At 38.9% G+C, this 23719-nt stretch overlaps 2 protein-coding genes across 2 annotated transcripts in view; one reads left to right on the top strand and one right to left on the bottom strand.

Annotated features, from left to right (window-relative positions):
* LOC134842921 (slender lobes-like protein) overlaps positions 1-23719 on the bottom strand; it is a 305507-nt gene that overhangs the window by 261038 nt on the left and 20750 nt on the right. The window lies entirely within an intron of this gene.
* LOC134841556 (trithorax group protein osa-like) lies at positions 4854-6594 on the top strand. Its single transcript, XM_063857587.1, has 2 exons — positions 4854-4887; positions 5816-6594. The coding sequence occupies exons 1-2, from the start codon at positions 4854-4856 to the stop codon at positions 6592-6594; spliced, it is 813 nt and encodes a 270-aa protein (XP_063713657.1).

Raw genomic sequence — 23719 nt, 5'->3', positions numbered from 1 at the left:
CACAGTATGATGATATCAATTTTTTTAAAAGATAATGTTCTCACTACCCAATCAAGGACAGATGTTATTGATTTAAAACCAAAATGAAGAAACATAAGAAAATTTTTAGGTTTTGTACTTTAGTCAGTCGCAATGTAACAGTCGAACTCGTTTCTAAAGTTTCTAAAGTTTCTAAAGAGCTTTCCCTGCTTGGTGCTGCACCAATCAGACAAAACTTGAAGGCGGTAATTTTCTCAAGTGGGTGTCTATTGCACCCACCGAGTCCTGTGTTACCTATCTGCCTTCGGACTGTCCGAGCTAGACCTACTAAAATCCTCAGGGCAATCACCTTTCTCAAAAACGATTTGGATTTTAATCCACACAAGTCAGTTACACACTCTTGTTTAATTAAGACTTAGTGTCGCGAATATTCGAGCTTAGACTTGTTTTGTTTTGGTCTAGTCTTTTATAAAATGCAAGTTACCAGTGCAGTCACTGGTTCCTAGCCTGTCTCTTAATAACCTAATACCTTTTACTATTTTCTTTTCTTTTGTCTTCTTAAGCCTTGACAAAATAATACTTTCCGGATTGACAAAAACAGGACCCCTCCGAATTGGCAAAAATAGTACCCCTCCGGATTGGCAAAATTGGGACCCTTTCGAATTGGCAAAATTGGGACCACTCCGGATTGGCAAAATAAGACCCCTCCGGATTGGCAAAATTGGGACTCTTCCGGACTGGCAAAAATAATACCCCCCCGGATTGGCAAAAACAACCCTTCCGGATTGGGAACCCTCCGGGTTTGTAAAAACAAGAACCTTCCGGATTGGTAAAAACAAGACTCCTCCGGATTGGCAGAAACAAGACCCTTCCGGATTGGGACCCCTCCGGGTTTGTAAAAATAGCTTTTCAGAGACTTTCAAACTTTTTACCCGATACCCTTCCGGATACGTTATCCGATGCTATAATGCTGTTTAAACTAACTAGCAAGTGTGTATCTTATTTCCCAAGACCCTTCCGGATTGAAGTTAAGCCTCTTATTTGACAATTCACCCTAACTGTGAAGGGTCTTATCACTAGCCTCGTTTCGAGTCGACAATAGTTTTATGGTTCTCTTAGCCTTCCCCTTTTGTCTAGAACAGCGTAAAATTACTTTATTCAACCGTTACTACCCTTTGGTAGGGGTTTAAGGGCTTTCCAAAATTTTTTTATAAAACGTGAAGTTTCTACCTTCTCGATTTAGTGAATTTGCTAAAAACAACCTTAAAAAATTATCAAGCCTTTTTTTTGAATAATTGATGTTTTAATTAGTAAGCTCACCTAATTTCTGATCTACTGGTACCAAGATCAACTGGATCTGTGCATTAGTTTCAAAGTTATTAACCAAAACGTCTTCTTTCTAAAATTAAAAATTTTTCTCTCTTATAGGTTTCGCCTGACTTTTTTCGTAATTCTGTTCTTCTCGACCTAAAAACTTTTGATCCGAGCTCAGAAGACCTATTTTCTTCTACTTCAATGCAAAAAACACGATCTAAAACTTTCCAGCTGAAAAAATTTGTCAAAAACTATGCTATTTGGACCCTTCCGGATTGATGAATCCACTAAATCAAACACGTTAAGTTCGATTTCTCTTTAACACGGAAGGTTATCGGCAAACGTGTCTTTAAACCTGTCCTGTCGATTCACTAGAAAGTGTTGTCCGAACGACAATTTTTGCTGTCCTAACTCAAAAATTTCAAAAAATTTTGCTATTTTGTAGCGTTTCGTTTCTTCAAAAATCAAGAAAAATCGGTTTTTGGTACCCAATTAGTTCCAACCACTCCTAAACTAAACTTCACCGGTTCTACTTGTTATACTAGTACAGTTACAATGTAACTCACTAACTTGACACTTTTTCACGTTTCAAAAAATATCGATATCTCAAAAATCGCGATTTATGGGGGGATCAAAATATCGCTATTTTGACCCTAAAAACTGGTCCGCTTACTGTGTTTTTCACTGAAAAACGATATAAGAGTATTAGTATAGGCTGTATGAATGATAAAACTAGTAATAATATAACCCTCCGGGTTTGTTCAAAATCCGAATTTAGGTGCTTAACTTGGAAAATCGCAGTTCGGTGAAGGGTCACTACAGTGCAGTCACTGTCGAGCTCCCCACAGAGTAATATCTTACTTTTTGTACCAAAAAGGATACAAAACTTGTTAACGACACCCGAGAGTCGATTGTTGTTGTCCTTGAGCCCCTTCCTGTCGCTCCTTCAACTGCTTGCGGGATCAGTCTTCTTCTCTAATCCCGAGACCCTTCCGGATAGAGCGAAAATTAGCATTAACGTGCTCAAATACTCAAATAACCCTACAGTTCAAGCACCACAAACGAGCCACAAATTTAATCGTAAAGATCCTGACTGATATAAATGCCTGTAACAACAATATATCTAACAACAACAAACGGGAGGGTCGGATCACATCTCGTCTGGGGGGATGATTTCTACTGATTTAAAACTTTTTTTTTTACTATTTTTGGTTTTTTCGGTTTTTTTTTGCTTTTTGTTTTTTCTTGGGTACTACACTACTTTTTAATTTGTCTCTTGTATATCTTTAAGTGTTTTTTGGTAACGCACCACTCAGGAAATGACGGAACCGCGAATCCCCCCACCTTTCTTGGTTCGTGAATTTTCGGTACTAACTAGGTTAAAAAGCTATTCACGGGAAACCGGAAGGCTTCCGTGTTCCTAACTACCCTTCCGCCCCGGCGGTTGGGGCCTTATTAAGGGCGTTATTATGAGCATCCGCTCGGCGCGGAGTGCTCGTTAACGGTTCTGCCGTTCATGATGTTGAAAAGAATAACACACAGGAGCGCCATAAAAACATCTATGTAACATTCGCCTGGAAGTACATATCGACGGATATTGAAGCTTAGCTATAAAACGAATGGCTAGCGTCTGAACAAATCTCTACATGCTTTTCACCAGTTTTTTCGGTGGTTTTCCTAACATCGGGTCGACAAAAAACGTTACTGCTTTCCGGCTTCGACTAGAACGCTCAAATTAACTTAATTATATGCAAAAATAGTGAGCTCATGGCTGAGTCTCAGTATACCCAGACCACGAGGTCACTCCTAAAAACAGGACTTCTACTATTTATCATATTACTATTGTCTTTGTTCAGTAGATAATAATCATCATCTCCATCGAAGATGGATCAATCCTTTCCTCACTCCTAGCTTCTTAGTATCTGAAAATGAATCGGGATAATAGTTAATTTCAATTCAGGGCATGACCAGGAAGCCAAAAGTTACTGTAACAGCTTGAGTCTTTGGCCCGAGACGCCTCCGGATTCTGGAATCCTGAGAAATAGCACTCCTATTTCTTTCCGGAAGGCTGGACACGTCGTCCCAACACCCTTTCTCGTTCGTGTGACTTGCTCGGTAACGATTGTAATGGCACAATCGTTACAACTCGGAGCGGTTTCTGACAATTTCCAGTTAAAACTCTTATCTGTGTTATTTTCTCGTATTTGTTTTCACTGCAACTATTGTTGTTCTGTTTCGTCGCTTCAGTGTGTGCGAAATAATAAAAAGGTTACGTGTCGTTCGCGTCCAAATCGAAATTTAAAAAATTAGCATGTCAGTTAAAACCAACCCTTCCCGATTGTCTAATTGTTCAAATAACGTCTCTAATCTGTTAGCCATCAATCTTCCATTTTAGCTGTTCTTTTTCTGGTGGATAGAAATTCGAATGCGAAACTGCATTTTCATTCATACTGGTCGAATGTCACAACTTGCGCTTGATTCGTGGTAAGAGTGCGGACAGCAATTTTACACTAGTATATTTCGCCTACTAGCCCGCGATTATACCTCGCTTCTTCTGATTGTTTTCTTTAAGTATTTTCAGTTGTCGCGAGAAACTTGAGCATAATAGGCGATTACGTCTCAAATGGCATAATTCCCAAATGGCATAAAATGAAATATTTCCCAAATGTCATAAATTTCATGCAACAGTTGCTTTGGAAAAATCGAGAACAATTTTTTCGTGAACAATGTGAGAAAATTAGTCAAACTGTCAATTCAAATGTTGATTGACATTTTATCGTGAAAAACTTGTAGAACTTAATATCAAAAGCAAGAAGCATAAGCTTGCGGTTATTAATAAGCTTCTTGTGGTCAATTTTTTTCGACAAACCTGTTGCTTAAATTTGTTTTGAAGCAATTAATTCCAAATCTTGTTCACATGCTTTCGTTCCTGACAAAATGTTAGAGTTAGAAATTGATAGAAAACGTTTAAATTACAATGACAACTTGAAATTTATGCCAGTTGGGAAAAGTTTCCATTTTTATGCCATTTGGGAATTATGCCATTTGGGAAGTTACCATAATAGGCTATTCAAATTTTTGAAAAGTTACTTTTCTCCCCAAAATCAAGGTTTTTGTGCGTTGAATGACTCTAGGGAAGATGATGCTAACTTTCGTCAGAAGAGGATATGCGAACCGCTCCTCTTCCGTCCCCTTTGCTGAGTTTATCAACGATAAGCATTGCCTTATCTTTCAGTGTGTTGGGTGCGTTGTTGTTGACTGCCGTCTGCAAAGTACGAGAAAGTGAATTTTTCTTCGAAAGTAGCTATTTGCCCTTGCACCAGGGGCTCCGTAAAATTTATTTCCATTATATGGCTACTAGCCCCTAAATTATTTCCCTAACTTTTTGGAATCCCTAAATAATTTTTATTTCTCAGAAAAAAAAAATAATGGCCATAATTAAATTATTCCAAAATGAAAAAAATATAATGGCACAGTGGAATTTTCGATTTCGCCCACATCTGCATTTCCAGTTCTAACCTTCCACATGCGTGAAGTAATATTTAACAACGTGCTTATTCATGCCAACACTGTGTGCACATGCAGAACTGAAAGGTAAACAACACTGCGAGAAAGTAAAGTGGAAGGATTTTCGCAGCAGCTTGCATTTGGTTGGTCACGACAAAGAATGACGTAATGATGTGACGCGTTGTTCGCAGTGAACCTTAGATAAAATAATTTCTGGAATTATTGTAATATTCCATACGCGAGAAATAAATAATTTCCCTAAAAGTTCTCGAAAAATACATAATTTTTATTTTAAATTAGTCGAAATAAATTATTTATCAAAAATTATTCCACTACCATTATTTTTACGGAGCCCCTGCCTTGCACTAGTCGTATAAGTTGTCGTTTTGCCGAGAGCCTTGCGATCTATTTGGAGCTTTCAAGCAGAAATAGGCAAAGAAAAAGCTTGGCCCAGGCTTCTTTGGCACTCGGATCTGCTAAAATGTCCGTTAACATTTTGTTCAGAGTCATAGCAAATTTGACTCGTGCAGCTTTACGTACGAACTTATAAACTTTTCCTCGGCATCGTTGAATAAAGTAAATGAAGCAAAAACCTTCGAATTTTTCAAACCCTTCATGGGATGTCGGGAGACTGGGGTGCCACCTGGGGGATTTTGGGAATGTCTCACATTGGTTGTTGACACGAATCGCATTAAAAATCCAAAGTGAAAACCAACGCAGGCCGTGTGGAGAGAGCCACACCCTGCACGAGTCGCATTGCACCCGTGTAGTTCCTCACGGATGAGTACAGCGATCCGCGAGTCCACATCGTTGTTGTGATTGTTTTCCTCGTTTTGGGCGCATCCCGAACCATTAACTGAAAACTATCCTTGCCCTATCCAATCTGTGCACGGACTGTCGCATGACGGAAGGGCCCATTTTAATCGTTCCCTTCTTAAAAACTTCTCATCCCTAAGATGTAATCATGTTCATCGACCGAGCTTTTTTCAGATTAAACTATAGTTATTTGTTTCAGGTATGTCCTGGTTACCTCTGTTCCTTATCTTGCTGGCGGTAGCAGAAGTTTCAGCTTCTGGTTTAAGCGGTCCTGGCTCTAATCCTGGCTCTAATGACTACGACTATGTTGCTGCTGCTGCAGCAGCAGAGAGCCTTACTGGCATGGTTGTTTTAATCTTTATCTGCTGTGGATGTTGTGCAAGCTGTGGGGTTGCAATATATTTTTGCTGTGTAAGACAAGGTCGTCATGGTCAGACAGGAAGGGTCATAACTGCTCCCGAAGCTACGGGCCAATTACAAACGACAAATTGTGGACAGAATCAGGCAAAGACACCCTCTCCCGTTTACCCTCCTAATCCACCCTACCCAACAGGTGCAAGTAGTGCACCGTACCCCACGCAACCAGCGGCTGGGGCCTATCCGCCACACCCTTCTCAACCAACAGTTGGGGCATATCCGCCCTACCCTTCTCAACCAGCAGTTGGGGCATATTCGCCCTACCCTTCTCAACCAGCAGGTGGGGCATATTCGCCCTACCCTTCTCAACCAGCAGGTGGGACCTACGCGCCCTACCCACAAAACCCTTCGTACCCAGGAGGTCATAATGCGGGTTATCCTAATATGGACAATCCTCCCAGCCATGGTGCAGGAGGAACTCAGCCGCCGAGTTATTTTGAGAGTCAAAATATACAGCCAGCTGTATCTAATGAACAGAACGTGCAATCTGGAGCCCCTGAAGGGGCTTCGGGTGGTAATTTTCCGGATGTTGTAGCTCCAAATTACGAAGCAGAAGCTTAGACGGAGTCTAAAAAGAATGACAGTCTGTTCAGTTCTACACTGAAACAATTTTTTTATTTATACTGCAAGAAAATTAGATTATTAAATGAATTTAGTAATTGCCAAACTTAAGCTGTTTGAAGTAATTATGCGTATTACATGTGATCCAGAATGTGAATTACTATTACCCCTATTTTTCGAAGTTTGATCTTGCGTGCACCAAGAGGTTTCGTTTCAGCGGTGATGATTTCAGGATTCGGTAGTTTTTTCCCCGCTAAATGAGTTTCAAGATAAAGTGAACTGAGTTGATTTTACACCATATAGGGATCGTGAAAAAATTATTTACCGTGCGAGCAAATTTCAGTCGATGGTTCAGTTGCAGATCTAGGGTTTTGCGAAGAAGAGGGGGGAGGGGGCCTTTTAAAATAATCCGTATGGATAGCGCTGGTTGATGATTCATGAAATTGCGAAACGGTTTTCCAGTAGACGTTTTTCCCCTGCAAGAATTTTTTTTGCAAAATCTGTAAGAAATTGAAATTGTTTTGTCAGTGAACCCTAGCAGCTTTGGAACAATTTCTCACTAATTCTAAAGGTAACGCGGTTGCCTTTGCACCCCAAGGTCTGGGTTTGAGTCCCGGCCGGACTTTGTTTTTTTTCCAGTGTGTATGAAAATGTGTACTTTTTTATTTGATCGGCTTGTTCTATCGGCTTACTTACCTTAATTTGTATTGCTTCAAGGACAAAAATGGTTGATTTTTTGAATTCAGATAATTTATTTTGCAAAGTTAAAGCTTAAAACTTAATTGCCCTATATTTTTTATGACAACAATTTCTTATTTTATTTTTTTTGTTTGCGTCTGAATAGGCGTATTGTCGGCTTAGTGGCCGCTCGGTAAAACCTAAAAACAAATTTTATGATGCTTCACTGTTTCTTGACTGTTTTTCTGTTTTTGCTGATTTTAATTTTTTCCATTTCTCGATTTTGTATTTCCGTGTCATTTTCGCTTCGCTTCTGATGAAAAGCTTCTCTTCGCCTCTATGGAATAAATTGACACATGAATATTATAAACATAGGTAGCGTCCATGCTTGGGACGTCAAGCAAAGATCTGAGGTACGCGTCTGTGTAGATCGTGTTTGTTTTAGCAAACTCAAAAAATTTAAGCTTTGAAAAAACTAAGTGTTCGTACTATCGTGTCTCTTTTTTGTGGCTTAGCTTCCAAAGCAAAAAGTTTTTGAAGTTTCGACTATTCCTACTATTTTGAATGTTTCTAATGGTGCTAGCAATTGAGTTTGATGTTTTGCGAATATTTTTTCAGTAAACGTTTGTTCTGTCATTTAATATTGCTCTTAATCATAATCAAGTTATTAATTAGTGGTTTCTGTCCTAACTTGCTGTCAGTTATAAATTCTCATTACGCTTGCGAGAGCAGAGAGCAAGCGTCCTGTAATCGGGAACTACAAATCTCTAAGAAATTGATTTGCTTTATTATTGAACTTTGACATTTACCAGGGCCCTTCCCGTTTGGGCTAGAGAAAAAAGTTGGTCTTCACCTTCAATTTTTTGGATTATTCTGTGTCTGCTTATTGATGTTGGCTTAAACTGTTAAAAGGTGAACTTGCGTTGTTATTGAAGCTTAATTTCCTGCCTCCTTCCCATTTGGTTGTTGTTAAAAAATTAGGATACCACTCGTAGTTGTATAAGAGTGTACTTAAACTAAGAATAGATTAAGATTACAGATGATTAAGATTCCTACTAAAAACTGTAGGCTTTTATTTAAGACTAAATAAAAGACGGTGATGCTAACTAAAGTAAGAGAGGTTTAAAAGATTGAATTGGTTTCGGTTTATTTGTTACGTATCATAAAAGATAGTGGCCAATTCCGAGTCTACCAAAAGCCGTTGCGCTTTTGGCAGGTGTATAATTTTACAACTTAAAGGTCAACGATCAGTAAAGATCAAAGGTTAAATGAACAAACAATAATATTTTTACATTCCCCGCGAAAATTTATCTATAATCTATCCCTTTCGCCTCACAAGAGGAGAACAAAACAAAAGTAATTAAGCGCTAGAATGAATGACTAAGTAGGCGCATTGTCTAGGACCCCCGAGAGTGGATCTAGAACAGTAGGAACACAGACTTGGTAAAGCACCGAGGGCCAAGAAAGCGTATTGTATACTAAGTAAAATTACACGGTTGTCAGGTCGAAAGAGCGGGTGTATGGTACGGAAAAGACCGATGAACGGGCCCGGTGGGCCGGAAAGCATGTTCTTCAGCAATAACAAAAATTCAAAAACAAAGCACCTTAGATCGAATAGTATGTTTTCGTCGGGTGAAATAAATATAGACTGGTTACTATGGGCGAGCAAGAAACTGGAATAGCACCAGGGTAAATTGAGCAGTAAGGTAGGCAGGGAGTTATCCTTAGAATAGTCAAAATAAGTGGGTAATACTAGGATGGATAAATCTAATGGTTATCCGGTGGTAGCGCCCAATGGGTGAAAAGAATTTTACCGACATTTCGGCGAAATTATATGGCTAAAGCAAGGTTATAAGTGTGACCAATCAACTTATTGGCTTAATATGACAGCACTGAAAGTTTGTATGACTCTATGGCAATGGAATGTTAATAGCATTCGGCAATAAACAGATACTAAAGGTACTAAAAGTTTTGTAAAGAAGTTTTTTGAGAGTTCATGAACGTTTATGATAACATCTGGATTGGAGCTCCTACATCTAATTAGTTTCCCGATTTGCTGCCTTGTTTATTGTCCATCTCCTTAACTCCTCCAGCGTCATTGGACGTCCAAGGAGTTTATCGCCGAAATGATAGAAGAGGTGTTCAGCCAGTCTGGGTCAGGTACAATGGGGACAAATGTAGAAGTTGAGGTTTTATAAGATAGGCCCGATGGGTTAAATTTCGTGGAACAGACATCAGGACTAAATTTGACTTTCTTTTCGGGAGTCTTTTGATCATCTGTTTTCGAGGGCTTCGGGTCACTTGGGTACGCATAGTTTTCTTCCCGCAAGTGAACTATAGTAGGACGCGATGATGAAGGTGGTGTTAATGTTGTCAGGTCTACTAGGTCGACATGATGGCTTTCCATTTCTACGGTAGTTGCTTCTAACGTTGAGCATGCTGGGACTAAACTAGGTGAACCAAATTCTGGAGCATCACGATCTTCATCAGTTAAATCAACTACACTGGTAAACACTCTCTCACCTAGCATCTTGGGAGGCTGCCTAGTCCGCATAGGTCTGGTGTTCTGACGTGTAAAAATTTCTGACAATTTTTTCGAGGGTGGTGATTTCATTGGTGATGACGCCTTTCTTTTAGCGGTACCGGACAATTTCTGTGTTTTCGTGGTACGGTCAGAGTGTATTTGTTTGGATTCCGTCCCCGCCATGGCGATTGGTTCTTCAGTAGACTTGGAAAACTCTCCTCCGGGATTCTCTGGAAGAAACGGCATTTTTTGACTCGCTTTATTGGCCTCCTCCATAATGTACAAGAGAATCAACTGTGGGATCGCTTGTGAGTCTCTTTCATTATCGCCAGAATCCAAGTCGATCAAAGGAATCGGATCTAAATCGACCTTCTGATCAACGTGGTCTGATATTTCTAGCTTAGGATCTGTTCGTTCGAAGATTAGGTGTTCGTCTGATTTTGTAGCTTCGAGTAATGTTTTATCCTTGAGGTCTTTTAGTGAAATTAAGTCGCTAGCATTGTCGTCTGAAATCTCTTCATGTGGTTCGATCATCACTCCGGGTTCATTTAAACGACTTTTATGAAGGTCGGCTTTGCCCGACGGGCTTGATTCTTGGTCACTTTCGAGGCCTATCGGGGTTCTCAGTCTCTTTCTCTGGTCTTCTTCCTCTCTAAGAAGAGTTTCCCTCGAGCTGTTCATGGCCGCGTTTCGTCTCGCAATATCAAGCTCTTCGAATTTCCACTGAAGATTTCTTTTCTTTTGGGTTGTTCTTGAGCTTTTAAATCCGACATTTCTTGGTGGTTTTGCAGTTTTCCTCAATCCTTTAGTCGCATAAAATCTAACCAGTTGGTCTCGTTTTCTTGGACTTGGTTTCTTCTGGGTGCACTGTCTTTTAATGGCTAAATCAAATTTACGTATTATTTTACCATTTTTTAAAGTCACAGTGTGATCTGATTCCCTTACGATTTCGTCCTTGAGTACTCTATAGCATGGTTCATTTTTCGTTCTATCTTGGATTTTTCGATAAACAATGGTCTTACCCGACGGGTTGTTCAGAATTGAGTCCTTTATGCCCAAGGCATCTCTTTTTTCTGACCGAGAGAGCACTTTTACTGGGGGTCCAGCACTGGTTGGTACATATCTCACAGCATTTGAGATATCCTCCGAGGATGATGAGTTTTCATCAACATCTCCATCTTCCATATCGTCGGGGGCGTCCCAGTCGTGTCTTCGCTCTCGGCTCATTAGTTTTTTGCCCTTATCTAGACATAACAAAGTTTTATTCCAATCAAGGTTATTCGAAGAGGGTGATTTGACCAAATTATGCCAGATGGTGTTAGGGGATCTACCAAAATGTGCTTCGAAAGGAGTTAAGCGACTGCTGGGTTACTGTTCTTAAGCATTTTATTATTTTCAGGAGTGCAGATTCTAGTGAAGGTTTTGGACGTTCTTGTGCCATAACCAAGAGTCTTTCCTTAATGGTCCTGATTAGACGTTCCACTAGTCCGGTAGCTCTATGATCACCCACTGGGCTAAATATCACCTTTATGTTGTGATCGTGGCAGAATTCTCTAACTTCCTTGGAGATAAAACCAGATCCTTGATCTGTTCTAATGGTTCTAGGTATCCCGTGTAAAGCAATGTATTTACTAAGGAAGTTTATGATAGATTTGGCCGATGTGCTGGATGTTATTTGAGCTGATGGGAATTTTGAAAATCTGTCAACACACACCAATATGTATTTTTTTGTTCCCCATACTAAAGGTAACGGACCGGCGAAGTCTAATTCCATTTCTTGCTTTGGCTCTTCGACCATTGGGAGTTCCCCTAGGGTATTGTGTTTTATAAGAGGTTTCAAGTTTTTACCTGCTTTCACGCACTCAATACAGTTCTCGCCGTGGACTTGGATTTCACGGTAAATTTTCGGCCACCAGATGTATTGAGTTGCCAGACTTTTCATTGCGAACTGGCCGGGGTGAGCTTCGTGTAGTCTGTTGAGCATAGTCGATCTTAGGCATGCTGGGATTACTAATCGGTTGTCAAGATAAAGACATCCTCCACTGACATGTAAATTATTTAAATATGATTTGTAGTAGTTTCCCAGTTGTAGAATATCCTGTTTTCGGTCTTCCTCGATTGCTTTGATTATCTTTTTCAGAACTAGATCTTGTTTTGATAAGAGAGACATAACTTTTGAATCAAATTTTTCCCGCCAAGAGAAAGGGAATATGTTAACTGTTTTCTTTTTACTAGGTGATCTTTTCTCGGGGTTATCCGACGGGTTACTAGTAGTTGGTGTTAAAACGTCCGTGTTTTCTTTAATAGTAAGTTCTTTTTGTTGGTTAAATTCAATTTGTTCTGCCATTTCTTTCAAGATGTTAAAATTCGTAAAAAAATCGTTTAATTTGCAGGATGAGTCACACTGTTCTGTTCGCGAGTGAGAATTTTGACACACTGCAATATTTGAATAGTTAGCTATCGCTTGGAAAGTTTCGGCGGCATTAGCAATTCGTTTCTCACGTTCTATTTCTTGACTGGTCATATGATCTGTTGACTGGCCAATCGTATTGCAGGAAGTGACGTCATGTGCTAAGAATTGTTGAGAGAATTTATTTCTTATTTGCGCCCACGAATTTTTTGGCATTAGATGATCAAAACCTAGGAGCGTACTAATCTGATTTACTGAAGCGATAACAAACTTTTCGTCATCCAGAGAAACTGGTACGGGTTCACCCGATGGGTGTCGGGATATATAATCAACAAATCCCATATCTTTACCGGGTAAATGTTCTACAGTAAAGTCGAACGGTAAAAGTTTATCCGCCCAACGGGTGAGACGTGATTGGGCCGTTTTAATGTATTTATCGTCTTTCAGTGCTCCTATTAGGGCTTTGTGGTCTGTTAAAATTGAGAATTGTTTACCCAGTAGATAATTTTTGAAATGATCTAGTGCCCACACTAATCCCAGTAGTTCGAGTTCATTAGTGCTGTATTTTAATTCGGCAATATTCAAAAATCTGCTAGCGAACGCTACGGTCTTCCAATTCCCCCGATAGTCTTGTTCGATGGACGCGCCCAATCCTAAATGTGAGGCATCGCATTTCACCCGAGTGTTCAGTTTTACATCGAAATGGTGGTTCGTCACCGTATTACAAATTTCGATCTTGATTTTTTCAAACGCTTCCGTATGTACTGAGGACCACTTAAATGGTTTATTTTTTTGCATAAGTTCTCTGAACGGTGTTGATAGGGACGCTAGGTTTGGTATGAACTTATTAAATTGGTTGATCGATCCCATTAATGATCTGATATCTTTGATGCAGTTTGGTTCTTTTAGATTTCTAATTGCGTCAGATTTATGTATTAATGGTGTCGTCCCTTTTGCGTCCATTCTGAATCCCAACCATTCTATGTTGTGGGTTAAAAATGTGCATTTTTCCCATTTTATGGCTAGTCCCTCGTCATCTAGCGTTTTTAACACATTAATGACTAGCTTTTTATGTTCTTCCTCGCTAGCCACGGTGGCGATTAGGATGTCGTCAAGATAACAATGGGTATTTGGTAGTTTTTCCGTCAAACGGTCCATTATTCGTTGAAATTCATTAGGCATATCGCCTAGTCCGTAGAATCCGGTTTTAAAACGGTATGAACCCGTTACTTCTCCCCCCACAATGTTAAAATTACACTGATTACTTGCCTTTTTAGAAAGCGGTATTTGGCTGTAGGCGTATTTTAAATCTATCGATGAAAACCAGATGTTTCTTTGACCGTGGCCGCTAATAGTAACTGCTACGTTGTCAATTAGTTCAAATAGATTCGGCATTTGATATCTATTGCGAAATATCTGTTTGTTTAGTAATTTTGAGTTCAATGCTAGTTTGATTGATCCGTCCCTTTTTGCTGTAATCACGATGGGGGAAATAAAACAATCTTCAGAGCATCTAGATAGTTTTTCGATGTGTCCGTCTCTTAATAATTGGTCGATGCATAGTTTGACTTTGGGGAGAAGATGGATCGGGATACGTTTCCCTTTCACCTGTATCGGTTTTATCGGTTCGTTAAAATAAGTATTAACTACGTAGTTTTTTGATCTACCAGTTCTTTTTATGAGGTCTGAAAAGTGCTTTGATATGTATAATTTAAACTCACTTTGAGATGGTGTTTCTTGGTTATGATCCTGTTGGTTGTCCGATGCGAATTTTATTTGATTGACGTTTATCCCAATGGGTGATACTTTCTTGTCTTCCCATGACTTTAACCCGTTGGGTGGAGGTTGTTTCTGAAATACTACAATGCCCAAATTCGGTAAGATGTCGTTTCCTAGTGGATTTCTTTCAGCCCCTTCAGTGATAAAAAGTTTTTGGTCATTAGCCTCCCATCCTTTCGATCGGATTTTCACTCGAACTCTTCCAATGATATTGATCGTACTCCCGAAGCCCTGGTATGCTTTCTTTGTTATTTCGTCCACAGGTTCTAGCTTTAAAAATCTATCTCGTATCTTCAATTCGTGTAGTAGGTCTTTTTTCATGAAGGAAACTGGACTTGCGGAGTCAATTTGAATCTCGGTGTAGTAAGGGTTGAAATTTCCCAGAGATACTTTTAGTGTCTTTTTCAATTCTAATCCTTCGTGATTAAATACTGTTCTCACTCCACGCTCTATTTTGTCTTCTACTGCATTTATTTGATTATCTGTGTCAACGGCTAGAACTAGGAAGTCGTCTAAGTTAACCTCAAATTCGGGATTTTCCTGCGGGTTGGTCCGGATATTTTCGTTTTCTTGGGGTACACGATTCTGATCGACGATGTTAGTTTGTGTTTTTGCTGAACTCCTACAGTGTTTGGCAAAATGTCCTTTCCGTCCTCACGTATTGCAGTTTCTATCTCTAGCCGGGCATGTGGATAGGTGTCCTTTTTTGAATTGCTGACCGCAATTGCGGCATTTGTTGTTTTCGACAATATTTAGGGTTGGTTCGTTCTTCACGTATTGTGGTCTTGGTCCTGGGTTGTAAGTTGGGAATTTTAGATACTGTTGATGGATTTTAGTACCTTTTTCGTGAACTAATACGTAAGATAGTACGTTTTCTGGGGTCAAGTATTCTATACATAGTTTCTTTTGGATCTCGACATTTCTCATGTTTGTGATGAAAATGTCTCTTACTAGTTCTGACTCGAGTTCCCCCAGTTTACAATTTTTTGCTAGTTCTGAAAGAATTTCATGGAATTTTTCTAAGGACTCATGTTCTTTCTGTCTTCGGCCAAAAAATTTAAACCTTTCGTATGTTAGGTTTGTAGTGATCGTGAAAGTAGTTTTTAATAGTTCCCAAAATTCTGCGAAATTGATATCCAGAATTCTTTTGCCAGGATTTTTATGAGAGAAGCATTTCTGTCCTTCTTTTCCGAGTGCTAGGTATAACTGTGATTTTAGCTTCTTGTCAATGTCTCCGATTTGAAGTCCGTTAAATTTGGCGTTATCTTCCGCCCTTCTCCTTCTTAATTCTTCGTTATAATTTTGTACTGCTACTCTGTGATGTTCCTCTTTTTCGGCCCGACGGGCCTGATCCTCGGATGAGTCCGGTGGTTTTGCCGTAGGGTAAGTTAGTTCGTTTCTTATCGGTGGGTTAATTACATCTTCGATGTCTACGGAGTCTTTCGCAATAATTGTCAATTGAAACTTTTCCGCCCACCTTTCCCAGTCATGTTGATTTTCGTTTGATGAGTTGTTCCAAAAAATCTCTAATCCACGTAGATTCGATTCGTTAGACTGCGCCATGTTAAAAAATTAGGATACCACTCGTAGTTTTTTAAGAGTGTACTTAAACTAAGAATAGATTAAGATTACGGATGATTAAGATTCCTACTAAAAACTGTAGGCTTTTATTAAGACTAAATAAAAGACGGTGATGCTAACTAAAGTAAGAGAGGTTTAAAAGATTGAATTGGTTTCGGTTTATTTGTTACGTATCATAAAAGATAGTGGCCAATTCCGAGTCTACCAAAAGCCGTTGCGCTTTTGGCAGGTGTATAAATTAACAACTTAAAGGTCAACGATCAGTAAAGATCAAAGGTTAAATGAACAAACAATAATACTTTTACAGTTGTTGTTGTTAGTTGCCCACAGGGGGCGCGTCATGCGAGCTTGACACGAGTCTAAGGACATAGCTACTTCGGCTGGCGGCCGTAGCCATTGGTCTATTGGGGTCAGTTCAATCGGGTTGTTATTGGGTCTATTGGGGACAGTTAAAGAGGCGGAAGGTAGTATGGGAGAGATTGACAATTCGGGGGACATTGAGTTCTATTCTTTTAAGAAGGGAGGGTATTTAAAAAGGGTGAGTAACAGGATCTGAGCTGTCCTAACGTGATCCCTGTTGAACGGGGACAGTTCCTCAGTCGGGGAAATATCAGGGGCAGAATTTGGGAGTGGGCGCGTCATTGATTGCATTTAGTACGTGGTTTGGATGTGAAAGGGGTTTAAAATTAGTAAAAACGAAGTTGCTTCGGTCGGTTATATCGTAAGAAGTGGTAAAATTCCTTCTATCAGAAGTAATTTTGTCGAGTTCTCCTTTATTTTAGATTTGTCTGAGAGGGGAGGGGAACCCATAATAGAAATAATGGTGATAGAAGTAAGATACGAGATCAGAAAAATTTGGGTGGATAGAAGTTTATGGTGCTTGTTGTAATTATGGTGCTTGTAGTAGTTTGTTGAAATACCGGATGCCTCGACGATATTCCTTGATTGTACAAAAGGGTGAAAATCATCCGCATAAGTTTGATTTTCTACTTCGAAAGGCCTTACAGTAGCATCATTTTTGTAAAAGACAAAAAAGAGGGGGAAGTGCTGAACCTTAAGGAACCCTAGTTGTACTAACAATCCTAGTTGTCGTTGGTTCATTTCTGAAGGGTCCTGGCTTGGTGACCGCTGAGGTAATTTGAGAGCCACCATCTGACTATCACTTCAGGTAAACTAGAGCTGTGCAGCAGTTTGACTAAAGTTCAGTGGCATACCATATCGGAGGCTTTTGACAGGTTGAGAATAGCAAGTACTGTTCGTTTTGGGTGTCTTTTTTGGTTAAAACCATCTAATACAAAAAATACTTGACAGGGCTGATGTATTTGAGTGGAAAGATCTGAAACCGTGTTGTTGGGGGGCTTTTGGTAGGTAAGCGGCAAGTTTAGGCTGGATTAGGGCTTAGGGATAAAATTTGGGATAAATTTTAACTGCTGGACTGATAATCGATACTGGACGATAAGGTTCTGATGATTTAAAATATTTGCTATGTTTGGGTAGTGGAACAGCTTAGTTTTTCCAGACGCGGGGAATTACCTGATAAGCTAGGGAGAAGTTAAAAGTGTATTTACTTCTGAATTTCAGCGTTTAGGAAAATTATTTTTGGGTTAAAAGGCTCTTTTAGTCGAAATTGATCCCTCTCTGCTGCCAGCGATTAAGCTTCTGGAGGGAAAGCAGCTAAAAACAATAGATGCCGTCTGACGGAAATGTGGTGACGAGCGGTCGCTAAAATTGTATCGCCTATTTGTTTTTCCGCTGTGGTTCCATCGTGGGGCAGGGGCAGTGATTCCAGTACCTGTTGATTCCAGTACCTGTTGGATTTCTTTGCTAAAGTTTGGCCAGCTGGCTTTTTAAAATTCATTTAGGTCTTTCTTATAAGAAGGGATTTCATCTTTCAAAGGAAGTTGGATTAAAATAGGAAGACGATCTGATCCCAAGGTTAAAAGAGTCTGCAAAATCCGAAACAGTTGAAGCGACGGGTTTGCTTAAGATACGTCCGGCGACAATGACGATGAATTTGTATTGTCGTAAGGAAGTCTGGTTTGGCTTGAAGAGTTTAATAGGGTAAAACTTGAATTGATGATTTCATCAGTAAAAATACCACCTCTGGCATCTTCAGGAATGTTGTAATTCCTAAGAGAGGAATGCGCATTTTCATCTCCCAGTAGTGAACTATTGTCTTCAGTTAGGAACTGAGTGAGATACGGTTGATAGTCATTCGGGAAGCTGCTGCGCGGAGAAAAAGACATTCGAGATTCAGAGAACGGTCGTTGGCCTTCATTTTATTGCTCTGAGCCTCCAGAGTTCCGTCTTGGTTACAGTCTAGTTCCTCGTGCATGAGAGATCTTTCATTTGGTCAAAAGTTTTGAAAAATCATATTTGCTGACTCCCTTGTGTCTGCTTAAATTTGTTTGCTTAGGATCCTTTCCATTGTTCTAGAAGTAACGCCGTTGCCTTTGCTACCTTAAGTCTGTAGCTCAAATCCCCGTCGGATTTTTCCAATTTGAAAATGAGTTCTGTTCCGAAAAAATGGAATAGTAGGACTTCTGTTTATCCGTTTATGTTTTGAAAGCTTGATTTTAAAGCATAAGGGTTTTGATTTAAACAATTCGTACTATTATTGACATCCGTTCTTTTTTTGTCAATTTACCAACTCGAATTTTGAGATTTTTTCGTTTTTTCTTTCAATCTGCCTAGTCCAATGAGTTTTGTGTCGTTTTCAGAGCAAAAATGGATTTTTTCCTAAATAACTCAATGCGAGTGTGGTATAAAAGTTCCAAATTTTAGAATTTGATCGCTCAACGTTTTTTATGACACCATTTCAATGTGTCTATTTTTTGGTTTGCGCTCAATTGGCGTCTTTCAGTTTTACCGGCCTAGTGACCGCTCGGTAAACGATACCAAAAGCTTGTTTAATGCTAGTGTTTCTGTTTCTCGACTATTGTTCTTTTTGAAGTTTTTGTTTAAAAAAAATTTCATCTCATTTTCTGTTTCCTAGCTTGCAGTTCTATGCTTGCCTTGTATCGCAAAGGATGCGAGGCGCCGCGTCGCCTGTGTTACAAACAAATTTATGAATTTTAATATTTTTTTGGACTGTTGAACTTTTCAAATGAGTGTTTTCTATCTATAAGTAGCTTCGTGAATGAGCCGAGGCTTCTTTGGAAAAGTCAAAAGTATAAAGTGTAAAACAGTTCTTCCGAAGTCAATCTTTGCTTGTGTATACGTGTTAAGTATATCTGGCAGCAGGGGCGGATCTAGGATTTTCTTGAGGGAGGCGAATAAAAATTTCGGAAATTTTTGACTTTTTTAGGTCGACCAAATTGATTTTCTGAGCTCTCTCAAATCATTTTAGATACCCTCCATTTTGATCAAATTTTCTGCGCCGCAGGCACGTTTTTCAAGAAAGAGGCCAAAAAGGCGTTTTTAGGTTCTTTTTGGAAAATTTGGTCAAAAAATTGAGTTCTTTTTTTTCGGCGCGCTCCCCCGTCAAAAATTAGTATATATTGGCGCCTTTAGAAAAATTTTAGGGTATCTCGCCAAAAATAGATATTTAAAAATAGTACAGAGGGGGACCCTTTGGGTCGTCAGGGGGTCTTATTCGTTTCATAGAGTTCTATGTAGCAAGTGTTGGGAAGCTCCGCGTCGCCTCCGTATAGCTAGCCTCTTTTTCGCTTTTATGGGTTTCCATAAAAACACTCGAGTACTCCACTTTGTTGTTCGATAAGGTTTTGCAACAAAAAATTTCTACCCGATGCTTTATCTTGCTTGGAAAAAATCCAATTAGTTAACTTTTTTTTTCTTAAATTCAGTGATCATGATTGACGTTTTTTCTTCAAGTGTTGATTATGTTAATGGGACTGAACCGTTGATTGTTGTTTAGAGGTATGAAGACCCGTGCCAATTCCAATAAAAACTGTTCGTTGCCGAGTTTTCAGTTAACTGCTTTTTTGTTCTTCTTATGGTGCTTCCGTTAGATTGCTCTTCAAAACGAAGCCCCTCGTGGTACTTCTCTTCAATATGAATAAGCATATCGGGATACCATTCGTTATCCTCGTCCTGAGGGATTAGCAGTTCCTTGTGTTTTTATGGCCGCTCAAATTGTTGATGGAAGATATGCTGCAGTAGCGGATTTAGAGGGGCGTCAATACCCCCATTCAGGGATTCGACCCCCTTGCCACCCAAGGGGTCCCCCCCTTTGTTACTATTTTAAGACATCCTTGTTTGGCTAACAGTCCTTTAAATTTTTCTGAAGTCGGGTTAGGCACCTGTAAATACTAATTTTTATTCTTTTTGGTCGACCTAAAAATGTCGGCTCTTTTTAAATCTTTGACCCGCCCCTGTATGGTGTGATCTGATTTTTTTTCATTGAAAGGTTGCGCATTAAGTTTGTTTTTTCTGCCGGAGCAAAAAGCATATCTTTAAATGCCAAATTATCATCCGATTTTTCAACTTGTTCGGTAACGGCTCTTTTTTTTCCATGTACGCTAGCTTGTTGACTTTATTTGCATATTTGCGCCAATTAAGGTTGTCCATCTATTGCTTTTACTGGTTTGCAATGATTTTCCGTTTTTTAATAGTCGATTCTGATGAACTTTTTCTAATTAATTTGATCGTCTTGTGATTGTTTTCGAGATGAAAGCACCATTTTCTGTTTTTATTGAATACTTACTCGCATGCGAGTTGAGTAGCATATCGGAACATATATCAGGTTTATGATTATCCTGGTTTTCGTAGAATTTAGAATTTCATTCAGCGTTTCTACGAGGTAAAAGTCAGCTTTCTTGCAACTAGTGGAATTATGTGGATTATAGCATGGGTAGATGTTTCTTGTATTCTATTGGCATAGATTTGGTGGATTATTATGTTGTTTTCTTGACAGTTTGTTTCTTGATAGTTAAGCTTTGTCGATGTGCTTCGGCTTAGTTTTTTTTCAATAGTTTCAGCTAGAAAGTTAATAAACAGTTGATTGCCAGATTAATGAACCGTAAAATCGAATGTGTCAATCTTGGTTGCTTAGTTAGCTACTAAGGTTTCGTAAGTCGATTAGGGTTTGAGGCTGTATGAATTTCTTCATAAGAATACAGATTCCGTGATTGTGTTGAGATGTTTGAGGATTGTTTTGTGGGCAAAATTGAGGTTTTTCCCGTATGATGCTGTCTTGAATACAATATTACTGACTGTTGAATTTTACATCATTGGTAAATTTGGTCAAATTAAGGTTTTCCATCGTTGTCCTAGTATGATACCGTCGTTTTTTAATTTTTTTAAAAAAATAACTTAGGTCGAAATATTTGACCCTGCGCGTAGTAGCCTGTTATCCCTGTTCAAAATTGGTCGCGAGATTTGGTTTTTTAATTGAGGAAGAGTTTTACGCGTAATCAGGAAGTAAAACTGCCATTTCAAAACATTAAAATCCAGTTGACTTTTCGAATTTCTCAGTGTGCTCAGCAATTTAATTAAAGATTGTAGTTTTGCAAGCAAGTTTCGGCCAGAGAATTATCTGTCATTTATCAGTTATTAGCAGTTTTTTGAACCATCGCTTTGCATGAATTTTGTTGATTCCAAGAAAATTTTCAATGCTTGGTAATGCTGAATAAATTTAAAAACTAAAATAAATGTAATTTTTAAATTGATTATCAAAATTAAATCCTCTCCAGTTATATCGTTGGTTTGATATGACCTACTCATATTGAGTAAAATTTTGTCGAGTTTGTGTAATAATTTTTTTTCGGGGCGCCTACTTGGTCCTGCGCAATTTTGTCTAGCAAAGTTTTGGCTTTTTTCGTCGTTGAACTTTTTGATGAGCTTTGGAAAGGAAAGGTGCTCGCTCTTTACTTTTTTTGCGAAATTGCTGGTCCACCTTTCTACATCGTTGTTGATGTGGGGATGGACAAATGTTGGTTTCTGTCGTCCTTGGAGTAAGTCTTTTTGTTTCCTCGGAGTAATTGAATATCGATTTGCTTCCTTCTGATGCTTTACCGTAAAGAAGTTTATTAAGGCTAACCTCTATTAGAAATATCTCACTTAGACTTTAATCTCTTCAGATGCATATTAGGCTCGTGCTGGGGTCCCCTTGGTGTTAAGATGACAAAAACATAATTATTAGTTCTATAAACCTATTGCAAAACCAGCCAACTGTTCTTGATGTTGGAGGTATGATTTTGTGTCGTTATACAGTAACCTCAAAATAAGCGAACAAATAGAACAAACCTTAATCGTATGACAATTTATCTAATTCATCACAGTTCAACTATACGCCTTCAGCATTTATTCAAAGTTCAAATTCCTGACATTTGTACTAAATGTCACACTACCACACTTTAAGAAACTTTCCCGCTTCTTGCTTTAAGGTATTCCAGAGTCTCCATAGAAAATGCGCATCACTTCATTTTCACGCTTCAGTGTTCAAAATCTCAGATCTTCTCGTTAACATGTTCATCTAGTAACAACTGATAAGGACAATTCTACATACATTAACTGGTTCATCGTTTTTCTCAATACTTTTCGTTAATCCTCGAACAGCGGAGATTTTGATTCGCCCACGGAATTAGAAATGAATTGCCATATCTATAGAAACCAAACCCAAACAAAAATTCGTATATAAATAACTGTTCGTTCTAAGCGTCCATGATTTCGATCAATAAGTAATTCGCATTTCCAAAGTTATTCGCCTGCTACGTGTTCCGGTCACTCATCCTTCGAGCAACTACTGAATAAATCCTTCGAGCAACTTTTCATCTTTTGGGTTTTTCCAGTGCAGATACAAATTTTTCTCACAGATTTTTGAATTTCCATCGTTCAAAAACAAGATCTCTCGTGAATAGAAACTGTTGCGCGAATTCGTGACATCCCCAGCTTGTCCTATCGCCATGTCGGATAGCTTATTAGACCTAGGAGTCGGATATCCCACTCCTATCACCATGTCGGAAAGCTTATTAAGGCTAGCCTCTATTAGTAATATGTCACTTAGACTTTAATCTCTTCAGATGCATATTAGGCTCGTGCTGGGGTCCCCTTGGTGTTAAGATGACAAAAACATAATAATTAGTTCTATAAATTTATTGCAAAACCAACCAACTGGTCTTGCTGGTCTTGATGTTGGTGGTAGGATCTTGTGTCGTTATACAGTAATCTCAAAATAAGCGAACAAATAGTACAAACATCAATCGTATGACAATTTATCTAATTCATCACAGCTCAACTAACGCCTTCAGCATTTATTCAAAGTTCAAATTCCTGACATTTGTACTAAATGTCACTAAGTTCCAACACAAGAGGGGGACGTCTTTTGGGCCGAAATGTTTTTTCGGGAAGCCTTTGAATCAGCTGGCTTAACTTATTATCACTGTTGTGATTGCGAGTTTTGCTTGACTACTGACTTATATGAAAAAAAACTTAATTTGAGCGCTTAGATATTGAGTTTCGCACTTCGAAATTCATGGTAATGTGTTTCAAAAGCTCACATTTAAATGATTGAAGAGGCTACGTCACGTTGATTCCTTTTTTTTTTCGTAAAACAGAGCGTAACCGGAAGGTATGAAGCTTCCTGCAACTGAACCGTGCATAGAAAAAACGTCGTAGAAAACTATAGAAGCTGTAGAAAATGTTCCATCGCAGTATCAATCATCTGATAACGTAAGTTCAATAGTCAGGACAATAAAATATTTTGGAAATGTTTGAAGTAACAAGCATCTTAGCAGAAGATGATTTTTGCCTTTAAGTGAACACATCGATTATGTTTGTAAATAACCGGCAAAACTAGTGCAAACAGTAGTTTGCAGTTATTGAACTTCTACAGTTTTTATGGCTCTTCAGTCACTGAATTAACTAGAACTTTACAACTTCAAAAACAGATTGTCTGATTAAATTTTGTGTTTGGTTAAATCTGCTAGTGGTTAAATCGTAACAAGCTCTGTTTTTGCTCTGGCTGAGTGAGCTGATCATGATCTTGTTTCCTTGATTGTATCCGCTCTCCATTTGAATTTAAGAGCCACAACAAGATTGCTTGGTGATTCTCATTTATTTTCCGTTTTTCTTTTTCTGTGTGTGCATTGCTGATTTTTGTAGAAGTTGCCTTTTCTAGAAATTGGGTAGTCTTCAGCGATTGTTTTAGTATAGATGTTTCGAAGGTTTTTAGCAGAATTGGCTAGTGTGAG

This window comes from Symsagittifera roscoffensis, chromosome 3 (genome assembly GCF_963678635.1).
Source record: "Symsagittifera roscoffensis chromosome 3, txSymRosc1.1, whole genome shotgun sequence".
Taxonomy (NCBI): Eukaryota; Metazoa; Xenacoelomorpha; order Acoela; family Convolutidae; genus Symsagittifera; species Symsagittifera roscoffensis.
Note: the sequence above shows the minus strand (reverse complement) of the source record. Positions and strands in the feature narration are given on the sequence as shown.

Excerpts from the sequence above, each read along its gene's own strand:
- LOC134841556 (XM_063857587.1), top strand. The coding sequence starts at position 4,854 with ATGCCAACACTGTGTGCACATGCAGAACTGAAAG. Across the intron at positions 4,888-5,815 it reads TGCACATGCAGAACTGAAAG|GTATGTCCTGGTTACCTCTG; the intron begins GTAAACAACACT and ends TATTTGTTTCAG.